The following is a 17,838-nucleotide window of genomic DNA, read 5'->3' on the forward strand; positions in this document are numbered from 1 at the left end:
TTTAATAAGCTTATTGGTCAGCCCTCAACCGCCGACACTCCAATGCAAACAAACCAAGTAAATTCAATCTTTCCTTGTAACTGAAGCCCTGCATTCCAGGCAGCACCCTGATGAAACTCTTCTACTCTTTCTAACACTACCACATTCTTCCTGTAGCGTGATTAAGATCAGATTCAGCTTAGGTTATTGTCACATACACCAGGTGCAATGAAATTCTTTGCCTGCATGCTCACAGAGCAAATAACGTACCAGTAATAATAAACAATACAATAAATATAGTGAAGGGTGCAAAACAAAATTGTGCAAAGTATGCACAATTCAAATAAATGTGCCAACCAAAACAGTAAATAGTCCCAGGGCAGCTTAAACAATGCTTTGTACAGCTGCAGTATGACATCTGACTATACATTCTCTATATCCCTCCATTCCTTTCCTGCTCATGTGTCTGTCCAAATGTCTCCTAAATCTGCTTTTACCCCTGTGGTACTTTCTAGGCACCTATTACGATTTTTAAAAAATGCTTTGTAGATCTCATTTAAAATTTTCCCCCTCTCATCTTAAAACAATGTCCTCTTGTATTTGGCATTTCTACCCTGGGAAACAGACTGACTACCTAATCCAAAGCTCTCAAGTTGTATGTAATTCTTTCAAGTCACATCTCAACCTCTAACGCTCCAGAGGAAAAAAAAAAATCCAAGTTTGACCAACCTCTCCTTACAGTTAATACTCTTCAATCCACGCAACATTCTGGTGAATCTCTTCTGCACCCTTTCCAAAACCACATCCTTCCTGCAATGCAAAGACCAGAATTGTACACAATACAGATGCAATATTACTTCACAACTTCATTCTCAACACCACAAACCAGTGAAGGCAGATATACTATATGCCTTTACTACCCTCACTACTAGTGTTTCAACCTTCAGGGAGCTATAGGCATTTCCCAAAATCCCTTTGTACATCAATGCTAAAGGGTCCTACCATTTATTGTATACTTGCCTCTTACATTTGGGCTTCTAAATCAGAATCAAGTTTAACATCACTACCATATGTTGTGAAATTTGTTGCTTTGCAGCAGCAGTACACTGCATTTGTCCAGAAGGAACTACATCTGTCATTTCTCTGCTCATATTTTCAACTCATCTATATCATACAGCATCCCTTGACAACCTTGCTCTCTTTCCACAACACCATTAATTCTTCTGACATTTGTAAATGTAATAATCTGACCACAACATCTCATCCAAATCATTTATATAAAGTCATAAACCCAGGTCCCAGCACTAATTCCTGCAGAACTCTACTCATCACAAACCTCCAGTCAGAATAACAACCCTCCACCACAAACCTGTCTCCAAGTCAATGAATCCAATCGATCAAGTTAAACATGGATCCCATGTTTCTTAATCTTCTGGATCAGCCTACCATGAGGATCTTTTTTGAATACAGTAAACATCTGGACAGCAAAGATGCATACATCAGGATGCTCTTTAATGACTACAGCTCAGCATTCAATACAATCATCCCCTCAAAACTAATCAAGACCTTAGCCTCAATACCCCCTTATGCAATTGGATCCTTGATTTCTTCACTTGCAGGCCTCAGTCAGTTCAGATTGGCAACAACATCTCCTCCATCATCTCCATCAGCACAGCTGCACAAGGTTCTATGCTTAGCTCACTGCTTTACGCACTTTACACTTATGACTGTATGGCTACGCACACCTCCAATGCCATATCAGTGTTTGCTAATGACTCCTCTGTCGTAGGCTGAATCAAAGGTGGTAATGAATCAGCTTATAGGAGGGAGATTGAATATCTGGCTGAGCAGTGCCATAACGCCACTTACTCAATGTCAGCAAGACCAAGAAGCTGATTATTGACTTCAGGAAGAGGAAACCAGAGGTCCATGAGCCAGTCCTCATCAGATGAGGAGAGTTGGAGAGGGTCAGCAACTTTCAAGTCCTGTGTCATCCCTGGGCCCAACATGTAAGTGCAACTACGAAGCAAATCCTTACTTCTTAGGGGTTCGTGAAGATTCTACAACTTTGACAAACTTCTGTAGATGTGTAGCGGAGAGTATATTGACTGGTTGCATCACACCCTAGTACAGTAACATCAATATCCTTTAACAAAAAATCCTCCAAAGGTAATGGACATGGCCCAGTCTGTCATGAGTAAAGCCCTCTCCACCATTGAGCACACCTACACAAAGCATTGTCACAGGAAAGCAGCATCTATTATCAGGGATCCCCACCACCAAACACATGTTTTCTTCTCACTGCTCCCATCAGGAAGATGGTACAGGAGCCTCAGGACTCACACCACCAGATCCAGGAATAGTTATTACCCCTCAACCATCAGGTTCTTGAACCAAAGGGGATAACTTCACTCTACTTCTCTTGCTCCATCACTGAAATGTTTATACAACCTATGGACTCACTTTCAAGGTCTCTTCATTGCTTATTGTTATTATTTTGTTTTTGTCTGTATTTGAAAAGTTTGTCTTATGCAAACTAGCTAACCACCCAAGTTGGTGTGGGCTTTTATTGATTCTACTACAGTTATTATTTTATTATGGATTTATTGGGTATGCTGCTAGAAAATGAATCTCAGGGCAATATATGGTGACATATATATGCATTTTGATAAAAAATTTACTTTGAACTTGGAAATCCATGTAGACAATATCCATTTTCCTACCCTCATCTTCTCAGTCACTCCTCAAAAAAATTACATCCCAAGGGTTGCCCTTTACGAAGTCCCATTTATCCCTAATGCCCATGCTTTTCCAAATAGGAACAAATACTATCCCTAATAATCTTCTCTAATAGAACCCCTACTACAAATAACAGGCTCACCAGTGGAAGTGATCTTTGACTTAATGTTAACTGTTACTCTTTCCACAGATGTAGTCCGCCCTGCTAAACATTTCTACTATTTTCTATTTTTACATCAAATACATTTTTTAATGTTGCCATAACACTCAAGGTTATTCTTTTCCGTGGAATTGTTAAACACAAAATTATTTTGTTATCTACTATATTATTTAATTTAAATTGTAGAATTTTTGTGTTAAAGGCAGAAAAATACCTTCAACGCAAATTAATGGCACAAGAATGTTCAGTTACATTCCAGATGTCATTTTAGGTAGTCTCTTGGAATCAAAGTTTACTTGCTTCCAGTGTAGTTTTGTGAATTGAGGTGCATGATGACGTCAATGTGAGACCCGCAAACTCTGCCATAAGTGAGGCAGCAGATGCTTAACAGGGCTCCTTGGGTGGTGCTAATTCCTTATACTGCTTATGCCAAGTTTCTGCATATTAACAAATGTACTCCAGGTCCTCAAAGCCATTTTAAATTCTCTTAGCACATTTTGAGTGGCTCAGAACCAGGAGTCAAAGGAAAAAGTACTCCTCCCCCCCCCCCCCTCACCAAACGAGGCTTTGAGAACATCCTTGGAACCTTTTCTTTTGTTAGTCTGGAAAACTTGCTATAAGGTTGGAATAAAGTGTTGTATGCAGGAGTCTAATGTATCATCAGACCATAATTCATAGAAGCAGAATTAGGCAATTTGGCCCAGAGTCTACTTAGCCACTTAATCATGGCTGATGTTTTTTTTTTTTTTTTTTTTTTTTATTTTTTAAATCCCCCTCAGCTCCATTCCCCAACCTTCTCTCCATAATCTTTGATGCCATGTCCAATCATGAACCTATCAAGCTCTGCCTTAAATACACCCAACGACCTGGCTTCCACAGCTGCCTGTAGTAATACATTCCACAAGTTCACTACCCTCTGGCTAAAGAAATTTCTTCGCATCTGTTTTAAATGGATGCCCCTCTATCCTGAAGCTGTGCCCTCTTGTCCTAGACTCCTCCACCATGGGAAACATCCTTTCCACATCTACCATATCTAGGCCTTTCAACATTCAAAAGGTTTCAATGAGATCCCCCCCTCATCCTTCTAAATTCCAAAGAGTACAGACCCAGAGCTATCAAACAATACACACAGTTTATTAAATTCTCCGTTATTGGGGTACAAGGCTAAGAGAGGAGGCTGTTTGTTTATCTTGGTAATAGGTTTGTAAAAATTGGCTATTCGATTTCCAGTGTCATAAGCTGTCTCACAAGTGCAAAAGAGGACAAGTACCACTGCCCAGCTTTGTGCCAGGACCAAGCTCATGCTCTTCAAATACATTTCTTCACAATGAACACCAAAATATGATTCAATACTAATAAGTCACAACTGCAAACAGGAAAAGGGGATACACATTGGCTTGCTTTGCAAGATTTAAAATTAGTCAGCTCTGTATAAAAACCTACCCAACTAATATTTTTCAGGCTGTGCCTAGTAAGTCATTGCTACATCCAACCTCTCATATAAATATGATGATCGTAACCCAGAATGATCTGAGTTACAGAAGAAAAATGAAAGATGAAGCATACTTCCCACGCAACTTTAAGTCACATTTTCCTTTTCTAATCAACATTTATATTATTCATGTCTATCAATAGCAATGCAGTATTTCTAAATCTGAGCTTACTTAATATCTACCTTGTATTTTAATAGCATCACTAGGTTTGTAATGCAAGTTTTCTTTCACTGCTTAAAATATTCTCAATACAAATCCTTAGCAAATGGTGAAACAGAACGTTATCAGGAAAATAACACTTAGGTCGAATCAGATCGTTTCTACACCATCTAAATAAAGACAATGGTTCATATCTTGACACCTACCTAGTAGTGCTTGAAATAGGCCACTTTTAAAGATATTTATAACTTTTTCAACTGCATTCTTCAGTTGCTTTTCCTCTGGTTTCTTCAGTTTTGAGCAGTAGTCCTCAAGAAGCAGTAAAGCTCGTTGGGTGTCTAAAATGCAGAAGAAAAAAAAATGAGTTTGAAGATTTGTGGAATAAACACAATAAATTTACTCATGTACTGGTATTTCAACCTATGATCTCTAATCGATCACAACTTGTCTACAGATCCAACACAATGTAACTAAACCACAATCTTTTCTGCAAAGGTGAACAGCTAGAAAGTAACCCAATATTGGAATATTCCGCACTTATTTTCTTAAGTATTTTTTCTTTTAAGCCAGCAACCAATGCAACTTTTTATTTAAACATTCTCACAGCAAGTGTCAAATTCCAGATAAACTGGGGTTCTTCACTCTCAGAATAAAGATATTCACAGCTCAATTTAGTAACAATGAAATTAAGGAATAAAAAACATAATAAAATAGGTGCTAGAATTCTGAGATTAAGGAACTGATCCAGAAGAGGAATACCTCTGCTGAAAACACTGTTTATATATGTTGTTAACATTTCAAGTTAATCCCATCAAAAAAACTATACAGATTAAAGTACAAGAATCTGAAATTTGAACTCTCAATAAGAACTGCTTCTGTACCTCAAAATATTTCATGCTGTCAGTGAAATTTTCCTGTTATAAATGCCTTTTCATCTGAACTTGCATCTCAAATACAAATATAGGCTTTCCAAAAGTAATTCTCTCTAAACATAAACAGTAATGAGATAATTTACATCTTCTGAGAACATACTGCTCCTCAATTTTACATGTCAACACAGCGTACACCCTCTTGGTTTGCTTAAGCTTGTTTTATTGTGATGAATTGAATCCACAACCTTCGGACTTTGAAATGAAGTCCTAGCAATTCCTGCATTACTGACATTAGGAAGATTGGACAACAGATAGATACTTAGAAGCAGCAAATTGAGACTAAAATATTTAAATAACAAAATACTAAAGGAACCAGTGCATTTTTAGACACAAATCTGGTAGCAGGCCACTATCTTGAACCACTCATCCTTCTGATGAATATAGTTCTGCAGTTTAATTGAGACAAGAATTCCAGAATTCTGGTCCTGAAGCGGAATACATCTCTGCCTCACAATGCTGTGCAAGTTAGGTGAACAATATTCCTTCAAGGTGACAATATTCCTTTGCATCTACAACCCTTTGCGCCAATTTAGGATGTGCCGTTGAGGAACCGGAAAGTAACTGTCGTGTGTACCATTTACAAAATACACTGGAGTCTTGATGCACTTGTAACAAAGGGTCCATATGTTTAAGATGATTAATGGAATGCCAGTCAAGCAGATTACTTTGTCCTGGATTTCATCAAGCTTCTTGAATGTTATCAGGATGTTTTTTTTTCTATTACACTCTTGACTAGAGATGGTTATTGACTGGCACTTGTAGTCTAAATGTTAATTATTGCTTTCAGCCTGTCAAATGTTGCCCAGATCTTTCTTCAAGCAGTATTTGATTGATTCTTTTTCTGGGGAAATGTAAAATTAAACTGAATGTTGTCTAATCATTACCAAGTGTTTCAACAAATGCAATGAAAGGAAGGTTTTCTGTAATCCAAATGATGGTTTGGAGAAGGAACACTTACAGTAATGCCCTGGGTTTAACAAAGATTGATCTCCATCAACAATCATCCTCTCTTTTTTAAAAACTAAAAACTCCAGCCAGTATAAAGTTTCTATTCCAATTTACACTGGCCATATTTCTCTTGGAATCCACAATGTCACATTAAGTCAAAACCTCCTCAATGTCAAGGATATAGACTCAACATTTGTATCTGGCTGATGTTTGCATCAAGGTGACAATGACAATTGAAATTAAGCCTTCCAGTGACAGTGATAATTGAAATTAAGTGTTCCTGGCTAAATGCAAACAGAATTGATTATCAAATAATTGGCAAGCGCTACTTGAGGGCACCATCAATAGAATCTTCCTCTTTGCTAAAAGTTTGTAGACAAATGGATGATAATTACCTAAATTGAGCTTGCCTTGCTTTCTGCATTCAGATCATACCTGGGTAAATCGGTATGTGAGAAGTATGGCTAGATTAATAATAAAGTGTAACAAATCAAATTTTGAAGGATGCCAAAGATATATTATCCATTCAGTACCAGTGCTGAAGGGTGTAAATGTTGACATTCACATGCCTAATTCCATCACAATCTTGGAGAGCTCCTCTTTAGTGTTTAATTACCTTGCACCATTCACACTTAGATTCACCAGGACTATTCCAATGAATAGTAACCACATAACTCTATATATTCTATGTCATTTTTGCTGCTAAACCGAGTTGACACTGTATTTTTAAACAGTTTTATGAGTATAGGCTAAGCAATGTTGGGTTTTTGTCTTTGGAGAGGATGAGAGATGACTTGATAGATGTTGCAAGATGATGAGAGGCATAGTGGGCAGCCAGGGTATTTTTTCCAGGATAGAAATGGCTAATTACAAGATGTTTGGAGAGTACAGTATAGGATGGTTGTCAGAGTTAGGATTTTTTAAAAAAATGTATACAGAATGGTAGGTGTGGGGTATATGCTGCCAGGGCTGGTGATAGAGGTAGATACATGAAGGACATCTGAAAAATGGAGGGCTATGAGTAAATGGTTAGATTGATCTTGGAGTAGCTTAAATGGTCGGCACATTTTGAGCCAAAGGGCCTGTACTATACTGTTCTATGTACAAATTAAGTAGTATAAAGTACAAATATATCACCATACACAGCTGAGATTAATTTTCTTGCAGGCATACTCAATAAATCCATAACAGAATCAATGAATGACCGCACCAACGTGGGTGTTCAACCAGTGTGCAAAAGACAACAAACTGTCAAAAACAAAAAAATAAGAAATAAACAAACAATAAATATCAAGGACATGAGACAAAGAGTCTTTGAAAGGGAGTACATAGGTTGAGGAAACATTTCAGTGATGGAGCAGGTGAAGTAGAGTGAAGTTATCCCCTTTGGTTCCAGAGCCTGATGGCTCCTGAGCCTGGTGGTGTGGGTCCTGAGGCTCCTGTACCTTCTTCCTGATGGCAGCAGTTGGGAGGTGGGGGTTCCTGATGATGACTGCTGCTTTCCTGCAACAATTCTTTGTGTAGATGTGCTCAATGGAGGCAAGCCTTTTAGCCATGATGGACTGGACTATATACACTATTTTTTGTAGTATTTTCTGTTCAAGGACATTGATGTTTCCATACCAGGCTGTGATACAGCCAGTCAATATACTCTCCACTACATATCTATAGAAGTTTGTCAAAGTTTTAAACTGAGATTGCAGAGAAAATGTGCATTTGCAGGAGTGTTCTTAAATTACCACAGTTAGTGCCCTGGTTTAATAATCAATGGTATAAAGGGCCATGCTAATCCTTTCAATACTGCTACAAATTGTCTGCATCATCTCATGGATGCCGAGCTGAATCTGTTCAGAATCTATTTTTATTTAACATAATGGCAATAGCATCCTACAAAACTGAATATGGTGGGAAACTGGTGGAAAAATTCCTCATGAGAACAGGGCAACAGTCATTCCTCCCAATATTGGCAACTTACTGATGCATCTATAACAGGTAGGTTGCTGAGAATGGAGTTTATCTAGAACTCAGCATGTAGCAAACATTGTTGGCAGATTATACTTTGGGACCTTGCAACACTAATGCTTCTACAATATAGAGGAACCTGGTAACTGGAAAGGGAGATCCTAGGACATTAAATGAAACACATGACTCAGGGGTATAACTAGCTGTTACCTGATTGGTCCAAGAGACAGATCTTCCAATTTAAACACTAATTTCCAGGTATTTATTAGGTAAATTTTTAAAAGTTAACTGTGCTGTGAATATCTTCCCATGCCTGAAACTGGTGCCCAAGAGATTGGTTATGTTTTAATGTAGCAGTTTTGATGTAACCAAATGACCCAACAGATTACAGCAATTAAAAATAAAATACAAGTCTGAAGTCACATAATAGACTTTTAACTCAGAGATGAATTTCTATCCATTGAAATGGGTAGATTTATGACAATGAAGCTGCTTCATGATTAATGTCACTGTGACAAGCATTTTTTTTTAAATTCCAGATTACTTCATTAATATTAAACACGAACAGTGCTACAAGTTTCTGATAGTAACTCATCCACTATGTCATAATTTCACAAGCTTATATGCCACAGCTAATCATTTCATCTTATGATGGCGTCCCATTTCTGATACTTTTAACTTTTCAGTTCTCTACTCAGTTGTACTGAGTGGCTCCAAATTTTCCTTTTAACTTAGGTTCCCTGCATTCTTTCCTTCTGAAACACTATCTTTATAAACCTGAAACAAAATTAGGAAATGCCAAGAATATATTGTTCTGATGGACAATCGATTCTGACAAACCATCTATTCTCAACAAAGACATCTAATCCGCTATATGTTGCCAAGATTATCAGTATGTGACAATTGATTTCTACACAAAATATTTGGTAAATAATACTTATAAAATACTTAAGCTAGATTGGAAGATTTACATTCTCAATAGTCTCGAATTAACAAATATCTCTGGAAGTGTTATAAATGTGAACTTGAAATCAAACGTGCTTTTAATTTCTCCTTTGTCAGAAGTATGAAGATAAAATTCAAAGTAAGAGCAGAAGAACAAAAACTGACACAATATAAAGTAATAATTTGGCACTGGTAGATTAACACTACCATAACGCATTTTTGAACTGGTAGGACAAGTTTTTTGTAAACCAGAACTCACGTATTCATTCTAATTGTATTAAAACAAAACATCTGCAGCTTGGAAAAACAATATTTTTGATTCCATCTTTGCATGAGAAAAACAATTCTGAAATACTTGGATCAGGTACCATTAATGGAAAAGGGAACAGTTAACACTTCAGGTCAAAGACCTGGCATAATACTGCTGCATCAACTTTTATAATGTCTCTACAGATGTTACTTGGCCTGCTGTGCATTTTCAGCACTTTTCATTTTTAATGCATTTGCAGTATACAAGTACGTACCTTGGTGCTATGAAATATAAATCTCTGTTCAACTCACTTGCATACAGAACATTGTACGAAAGCAGCTTGCAGCTACTGCAGAAACATGGTCTCTTTTTTTTGTTGACCAATCAACATGATTGGTCTTTTTGCAGACAAAACAGTATTAATTTATGCAAAACCTTGAATTTCTAGAAGATCAACAAATTGGAGGGATCAAGTGAAACCTCCACCGATGGTATAAAAGTTAATAGGAATGTAAACTGCAAGAGGATGCTAAGACACATCAGGGTAAGTAAATGCAAGTTAAATAGTTCAGAGAGGGAACAGCAGATGGAACTCAGTAAAATTGGAAGAACGTGTTTTTAATGAGATTTAAAAGTTTATTTTTCGGACGGAAAATGTGTCCTTGGACACAAATTTCTTGAAGTTAACTAGCCAGTACAACAGTTTGGAACACATATGAAAGGACATACAAGGCAGCAAAGGTGAGTGGGAAGTTGGATGATTGGTAAGCTTTAAAAATCAACAAAAGGCAACTAAAAAAAAGCTACAAGGGAAAAGACGAAATATGAGGGCAAACTAGCAATAATATAAACCAGGATACTAAAAGTTTTTTCAGTTATATAAGGAGTAAAAAGGTGAGAGTTGATATTGGACCACTGCAAAATGATGCTGGTGAGGTAGTAATGGGAGACAAAGAAATGGCAGATGAACCTAATGGGTACTTTGTACCAGTCTTCCCTGTGGAGTGCAGTGAGCCAGAGGTCCATGAGTGTCAGGAAACAGGAGTGAGTGTCATTGCTTCTACAAAGGAAAAAGTGCTAGGCAAACTGAAAAGTCTTAAGGTGGATAAGTCACCTGGACCAGATAAACTGCATCCTAGAGTCCTGAAGAGGTTGCTGAAGAGATAAGAGGCATCAGTCATGATCTTTCAAGGATCACTCAGTTCTGGCATGGTCCTGGAGGACTAGAAGATTGCAAATATCACTCCACTCTTGAAGGCAGGAAGGCAAAAGAAAGGAAATTATAGGCCAGTTAGCCCAACAGTGGTTGAGAAAGTGTTGGAGTATATTATTAAGGATGAGGTTTTGGGGTCCTTGGAGACAAATGTTAAGTCAAAGTTAACATGGTTTCTGCAAAGGGAAATCTTGCCTGACAAATCTGTTAAGAGTTCTTTGAGGAAGTAACGAGCAGAGTGGACAAAGGACAGGCAGTGGATGCAATTTACTTGGATTTTCAGAAGGCACTTGATAAGGTGCTACACGAGGCTGTTTAAATCCTATGCCATTCAGAAAAGATACTAGCATGGATAGAGGAATGGCTGACAGCCAAGAGGCAGTGAGGAAGAATAAACGGGGCATTTTCTGGTTGGCTGCCAGTGACTAGTGGTGTTCCTCAGGGGTCAGTATTGGGACCATTACCTTTCACATTGTTTGTCAAAGATTTCGATAATGGAATTGATGGCTTTGTGGCAAAGTTTATGGATGATACAAAGACAGGTGGAGGGGTAGGTAGTGTTGAGGAAGCAATGCAATGCAGCAGGACTTAGACAAATTGGAAGAATGAGCAAAAAATGGCAGGTGGAAGTGTTGGGAAATGTATGATGATGCATTTTGGTAAAAGGAATAATACTGCAAACTATTATCTAAATGGGGAGAAGGTTCTAACATCAGAGATGCAGAGGGACTTAGGAGTCCTCGTGCAAGACTCCCAGAAGGTTAACTTACAGGTTGAGTCTATGATAAAGGCAGCAAATGTAATACTAGCATTTATTTCAAGGGGAATAGAATATAAAAGCAAGGAGATAATGCTAAGCCTTTATAAGCCACAAGTCAGGTCACATGAAATATAGTCAACAGTTTTGGGCCCCATATCTCAAAGGATATATTGTCATTGAAGAGAATCACAAGGATTATTCCAGGAATGAAGGGGTTAACATGAGGAGCATTTGGTAGTTTTGGGCCTGTACTCACTGAAATTTAGAAGAATGCAGGGGGCATCTCATTGAAACCTACCGAATGTTGAAAGGACTAGGTAGGGTGGATGTGGAGAGGATGTTTCCGATGTTGGGTATATCCAGAACTAGAGGGCACAAACTCAAAATTGAGGGACGACCTTTTAGAACAGAGGTAAGGCAGCAGGTAGTGGATCTGGAATGTTCTGCCAGACTGCGGTGGAGGCCGTGGGTATATTTAAAGTGGAAGTTGATAGTTTCCTGATCAGTCAGGGGATCAAAGTATATGGCAAGAAGTAAGGTGTATGGAGTTGAGTGGGATCCAGGATCAGTCATGATGGAACAGTGGAACAGACTTGATGGGTCGAATAGCCTAATTTTGCTCCCATGTCTTATGGTCTTAAATGCTATTTTAGCTTTACTATCAAAGAAAATGAGTCCCTCCATTTATATTGGGCTTTGGTGAGAGCATGGCTGAATATTCATGTAAATGTCTAGCTATACTTGCAGAGTGCAATGAAAATACATTAAATTCATGGGCTGGTGAGTTTGTCATGTGTGGTGCTCAAGCAGTTTGTATCTTTACTCAAGTTTTATGGAGCTCATTGAAACACTTAACTTTTCAACTGAGCTAGATAAGATCGAGTCAGGTGATGTTTCCCATAACTGGGCTGTCTTGGACCCAGAGATGCAATCTAAAAATAAGGCAATGACGATCCAGGATTGAAATGAGAAATTGTTTTACCTGAAGCTCATAAATCTTTACAAATCTTATTTCAGGCATAGGTTATGGACCAATTACTGATAAATGGAATAGCAGTGGGATACTTGATAATCACCATGGACAGGATCAACCAAAGGGCCCATTTCTGTGCTGATTGCCTACTTCTCAGTGCCATGATCAGGCTCACTTTTTTCCCCCTTACTATTTCAACTTCCATCTTACATCTTTATCATTCAAAAGAAACCTCATCTTCTCATCCCCTCTTCCTCTGCTTTTTGAAACACTGCATTTCATTGTGATGCCTTGGTTTATTTATCCACTACACTTGCATCTTCCAGTGCAAGGACTAAAGATGCAATATCTCCCAGTATCATCCAGGTTGCAAAATCCTTCCCATTATAAACTTCTAAAGATACTCAAAGCAAACTTGCAACAACTTAACAGATTACCACTATCCCAATCACTGAAAACTTCAGTTCCAAATTTCAACCTCTTTCCTTTGCAGCAAAAAAAATCTTGGTGACATTTCACAAAGGAAGAATGGTGGCAATTAAATTGATGATCATCTTTATTCACCTGCTTCACATTTAATTTCAAGGTAACTTGCAGACTTTGAAAACTACTTTTAATATCCTAAGCTATTTATGCTTCTCGGCTGCTTTGAAAATCCCTTTTCACTATCTAGACACCAATCCTCATCACGACTATCCTCTGCCACTCATTTAATAAAAATTACTTCATATACCTCCCCTCCTAGTTTGCTCCAATTTAAAATTATGAATATGAAACATCAAACTGAACTGATTTCAAACACAAGTTCAGCTTGAAACAAGTGTCTAATAACTAAAGATGAAAGTCCTGAATTTCCATTCAGCTGATTCTTGACTGTGGGGCACCTGCATTCTCCCTAGACTCATGGAATCCAATCCTCAACAGATTTTCCACCACTTAAACTGAGAAATCAGCCCAATTAACTAAATTAACCCTATGCAAGCTCAGGAGGCCCATTGATTGCAATGGAAAGTACCCAAGGGAAAAAAAGGACAATTACAAGCTTATTTCCTTCATGATTGCATTGATATGGATGTACAAATGTATTTGTGTTTTACAGGTTTTTTTTAATAAGGTTCAAGTATTCTTCTACATTTATTCAAGTCAAAGCCATCTCAATGACAGCTAGTAAACCTACATCTCAGCAACTGTTAAAGCAATCCAGGTGTGTGCATATTAAATTTAAACAATATCTGATGAAAAATATTGACTTTAAATATTAAATGTTTCTCTTCCACAGATTCCATATGACCAGCTAATATTGTATAAAAATGCAGTAAAATAAAATTACTTTTCTTAGAGTCTAATGGATTGCTTTAAACTCATGACACTCAGTGACCAGATTCTGCAATAACTCAATTTGCCTAGTGCCATGGTATGAAGGCAACTTCTTCCTCAATGTTAGCAAAATGAAGGAGCTGGTCATCGACTTCAAGAAGGTGGGTGGAGTTCACACCCGACTGTATCAATGGTGCCAAGTTGGATTTGGTTAAGAGCATCAAGTTCTGAAGTGTAAATATCACCAATGCGCCTTGATCTAGCCACAAGGCCATTATGACCAAAAAATCACACCGAGACTTATTTCCTCAGAGGTCTAAAGCAACTCAGCATATCCCTGATGACTCACCAATTTTTACAGATGCACCATAGAACACATCCTATCCAGATAAATCACAGCTTGGCACAGCAGCTGCTCTGACTAATACAAGAAATTGTAGAGATTTGGGTATTCAGTCTATTCCATCACACAAACCAGCCCCTCTCCCCCTTCATTCACGCTGGCTACAGCTCTTGTCGCTTCAGAAAGCACCTAACGTAATCAAGAACCCCATCCCACTATGTGGGAGCTTGTAAAAAGCCCTTGATGAAGTCCATACCTGCCTATCCAGCCTTGTCAATACTTCAATGAAGTTAGACTCTGTCTCTCAAACCCTCTCCAATATCCTTTCTGACACCAATCTAAGGATCAGCATCTTCTGCTTCCCTAGTTTATCCCAGCAGCCCTTAGCAGGATATACAAAAATGAGAAAAAGCCAAGGACAAATCAAAGCTAGTGGGACACTCACTTGAAAAGACACCATTACAAGGTTTAAGACTCTGGCTTTAAAACTAGTAAGGAAAGTAAGGAATCACAACTATTATCCCATTTACTTTCTGACAATATAAGGAGTTTGATGAGAGTGATGCTCAAACTATGAAATAAACTGCAGACAAGTTGAGAAGGACAAGGAAGAATTGATATATTTGTGAAATAATCTCAAGAGACCAACAGCAACTTTAAGTCTGCTTCTGTACCATGCATTGAGAAAGTTGAATTGAAAGGATTCAAGTAGAGTCTTGCAGAAGAATCTAGAATAATTACAGTAAATATGGAGGCCATTCACCCCATTATCTCTACATTGGCTCACTACCAGATCTCTCTCTAATTCCATCCATGTGCCTTTTCTCCACAATTATTTGCACTGCAAATAATTCTCCCACCAGATATTTTTATCCAGTTCCCTTTGAAGGGCAAGATAGGCAGAAATGTCTTCGTATACGTCACATTTCACATCAGAAACAAAAATGGAGAAATTCAAAATGGAGTTCTGGTACAAGAGATCTGGAAATTTCACAAGGAACAAGGGAAGTCAGTCAGTCAGTCAGGTGAAGGTGAAGGTAAAAGTAAAAGGTATACCTCAGACAAGAAAACTGTTTCAACGCAGGACAATTTTGGAATATTGTGAATATTCAGTTAATGACAAGAATATTTTGTGTGGTCCAGTCAAACCTCACTTGGACGATGAGCCAAGGACAGTTGTAGAGAGAAAGTGATATTGGGAACTCGGGTGACAATACAAATTGGATTTTGTCATTAGCTGCAAAAAATGTGGTGAATGAAGAGTAAAAATTAGATAACTGAAATTCTAGAAGATGCTAAACCCTGGGAGATGTAAACAGTATACTTTTTTTAAAAAAGGCATAAGAACTGGTGTCATACATGCAGTGGGGCACCACTTGTGTTCAATAACTTGCTTCAACTCAGTGGGCTGTTCAATTTTTTAGATTGGTTATTGTACATACATTAGTACTCAGCAGCCGCAATTCAAGCATGATACTGTAGATAGGTAACTTACTGAATTCAAAATAAAAAGGTGATTCTAAAATATTCCATTATATCTATATAAAGAACACCCATATTGTTCAAAAGCATGGACACAAACCCAGAAACTCATCAACATTTAGGCTTTTAAAAGCAACTGGTTATTTTGATCAGACTATGAAGCAATGAACAGTTTACTGGCATACCTATCCAAACCCTGCAAAATTGAAACACTGTATACAAGTTTTTAAGCATACAGATGTGTAATTAAATTCTTTAACTTGGGAGAACCTTTATTGTTTTTTCTTAGTGTACATTAGATAAACAAAGAAAATAAAAGCTCTCAGTGCTAACAGAACACAAACAGTAAGATCATTCTGTGCAATACTGTGAATTTAATAGTTTAATTGGAAATTAGCAATCGGTATCTTAAGCAAAATTTCCTTTTCAGTTGAAGAACCCTGCTATGGAACTTCATATTTTAAGCAATTATTGGGTTGAGTCTATTTCTTTATTATGAAGCTCGATCACTCTGCCATGGACGGCCCCAAACTAAGCTGTGCAAAGAGAATTGGGCATGGGGCAGAAATGCCAATAGAAGTTCCAAAGACCTCAACCCTGGGAGAGGAAGGAGAAACGGACTACACCTGGGATAACTTGAAAGACTGGCCCACGACAGAGGATTCTGACGAGCTGCCGTCTGCGGCCTTTCCCCAATCGGGATTAAAGTGATTGCATTACACATATTGGCGATCACAAGAGTCACGAAACTTGGAAGTTTAACGCACACGAATCACTGTGACATTAAACGTAACTCACCTTGTTTATTCACTGGCATTTTCCCCCCTCGGAGTGCGGAGTTAGTCTTTTTATTGACACTAATTTTCTCCACTTCTCGAGATGCTGAGACCCAACACAGTTCGTTTTTTCCTCTTCTCACTCCCATCAAATTGCAGTCACATCACCGTCATAGTTAAACCAACTTCGTAACGAAAGCCCAATGACCATGTACTAATTAATCGAAACACGCCTCTCAAACACACACACATACATACATCCAGAAAATCCCGACCAAAACTTCAAAGAGACACTATTTAAAAATTTGATAGAAACAATTTCCAGGTGCTTATATTATGATAATTCATTCCAGTCCAAACTCAGCAGGATTTCGCACTTCGTTTTCCTAAAGAGAAAGATAGTCTTCGCAATATTTGTTTAACATCCAAATCGATATGTTCAAAGATTATGCACACAATGTAATTCCTTTCCAGACAAGAGAAAGTACTTCGTTTAACAACTTGTTACGGTTTGCAGGCGGGTGTGAAGCGCTGAGACACAGGGCCAGGAGTGAAGATTTACTGGAGGAAAGAGCGACTCGAACCAGCCCGCGCTAAGTACCCCAATATCCAAAGTGATACATCTTGTATTCTTTTCGCATCAATTTCTCATTCCTGGACGGAGCTGTTCCTGGCGACTTTGCCCACCATCCTGTGTAACTGTTTGGAAGACGTTTTAAAAATGAATCAAACAATCAAGAAATATTTCCAAAATACATAAAGGGCTGGAAACAAGATAACAATCTTCACAAATGATTACTACTATCCTAAAACGCTAGAAAATCGGAAGTAACTCTCGGCAATGAATCCTATTTAGGAATTATTCTACAAATAACGAAGGCCAATCCCCATCGAAGATTATAACAGGTAATATATTCAAAAGTAATACACGCGAAGGTGAGAGGAGGGGGGAGATAGATTCCAGTTCGGATCAGGTGTTTTGAGGTCCCGGTTCAACGGGTGCAGGTTTAACACCACCTTCGTACTCAAGGGCCAAAATATAGGCAGTGCGACACCTGCCGTGTATGTTTATTCATGATTATATTTTCCCTTCAGTTTAAATAGGTATAATACATTGAATGATGTTAAACGCACCTCTCAGTAAAAAAATACTACTTTAATAAATCGGCCAAAGCGTGTACAACGGGCTTTGCCGGCTCCCCGTCCTTCCCGTACCCACCACGGGGTCCGCCTTCCCCCTGCCTCCGGTTTTCACCCAATTCTCGCGCAGCGGTTGCACAATTTCCTCGGCAACGGAAAAAGCTTGCGCCGCCGCTGAGTGGCATTTGAACCCACCATTCAAGCGCCAGGAATGTCAGGGGCCGCAGGATCAACCAATTGGAGGTGCGGAAAGGGGCGGGTCTTCCG

General features: G+C 38.4%; 1 protein-coding gene across 5 annotated transcripts in view; it reads right to left on the reverse strand.

Moving 5' to 3' along the window:
* Positions 1–17,701, reverse strand: part of dlg2 (discs, large homolog 2 (Drosophila)) — an 823,880-nt gene extending 806,179 nt beyond the window's left edge. For 2 of the 5 annotated variants that reach the window (XM_072263311.1, XM_072263313.1), the window contains exons 1-4: positions 17,566–17,701; positions 16,454–17,130; positions 4,737–4,868; positions 709–789 (exon numbers count right to left, since the gene is read on the reverse strand). Coding sequence is in view for 3 of the 5 variants with exons in the window: in XM_072263309.1 (XP_072119410.1) it covers positions 4,737–4,868; positions 16,454–16,580 (259 nt within the window). In the remaining 2 variants the exon portion in view is untranslated. The remainder of the gene's footprint in view (positions 1–708; positions 790–4,736; positions 4,869–16,453; positions 17,131–17,565) is intronic. The other 3 variants (XM_072263309.1, XM_072263307.1, XM_072263308.1) reach the window with 2 other exon arrangements.
* Positions 17,702–17,838: the final 137 nt, after the last annotated feature.

The sequence above is a fragment of the Mobula birostris genome, chromosome 7, assembly GCF_030028105.1.
Source record: "Mobula birostris isolate sMobBir1 chromosome 7, sMobBir1.hap1, whole genome shotgun sequence".
Taxonomy (NCBI): domain Eukaryota; kingdom Metazoa; phylum Chordata; class Chondrichthyes; order Myliobatiformes; family Myliobatidae; genus Mobula; species Mobula birostris.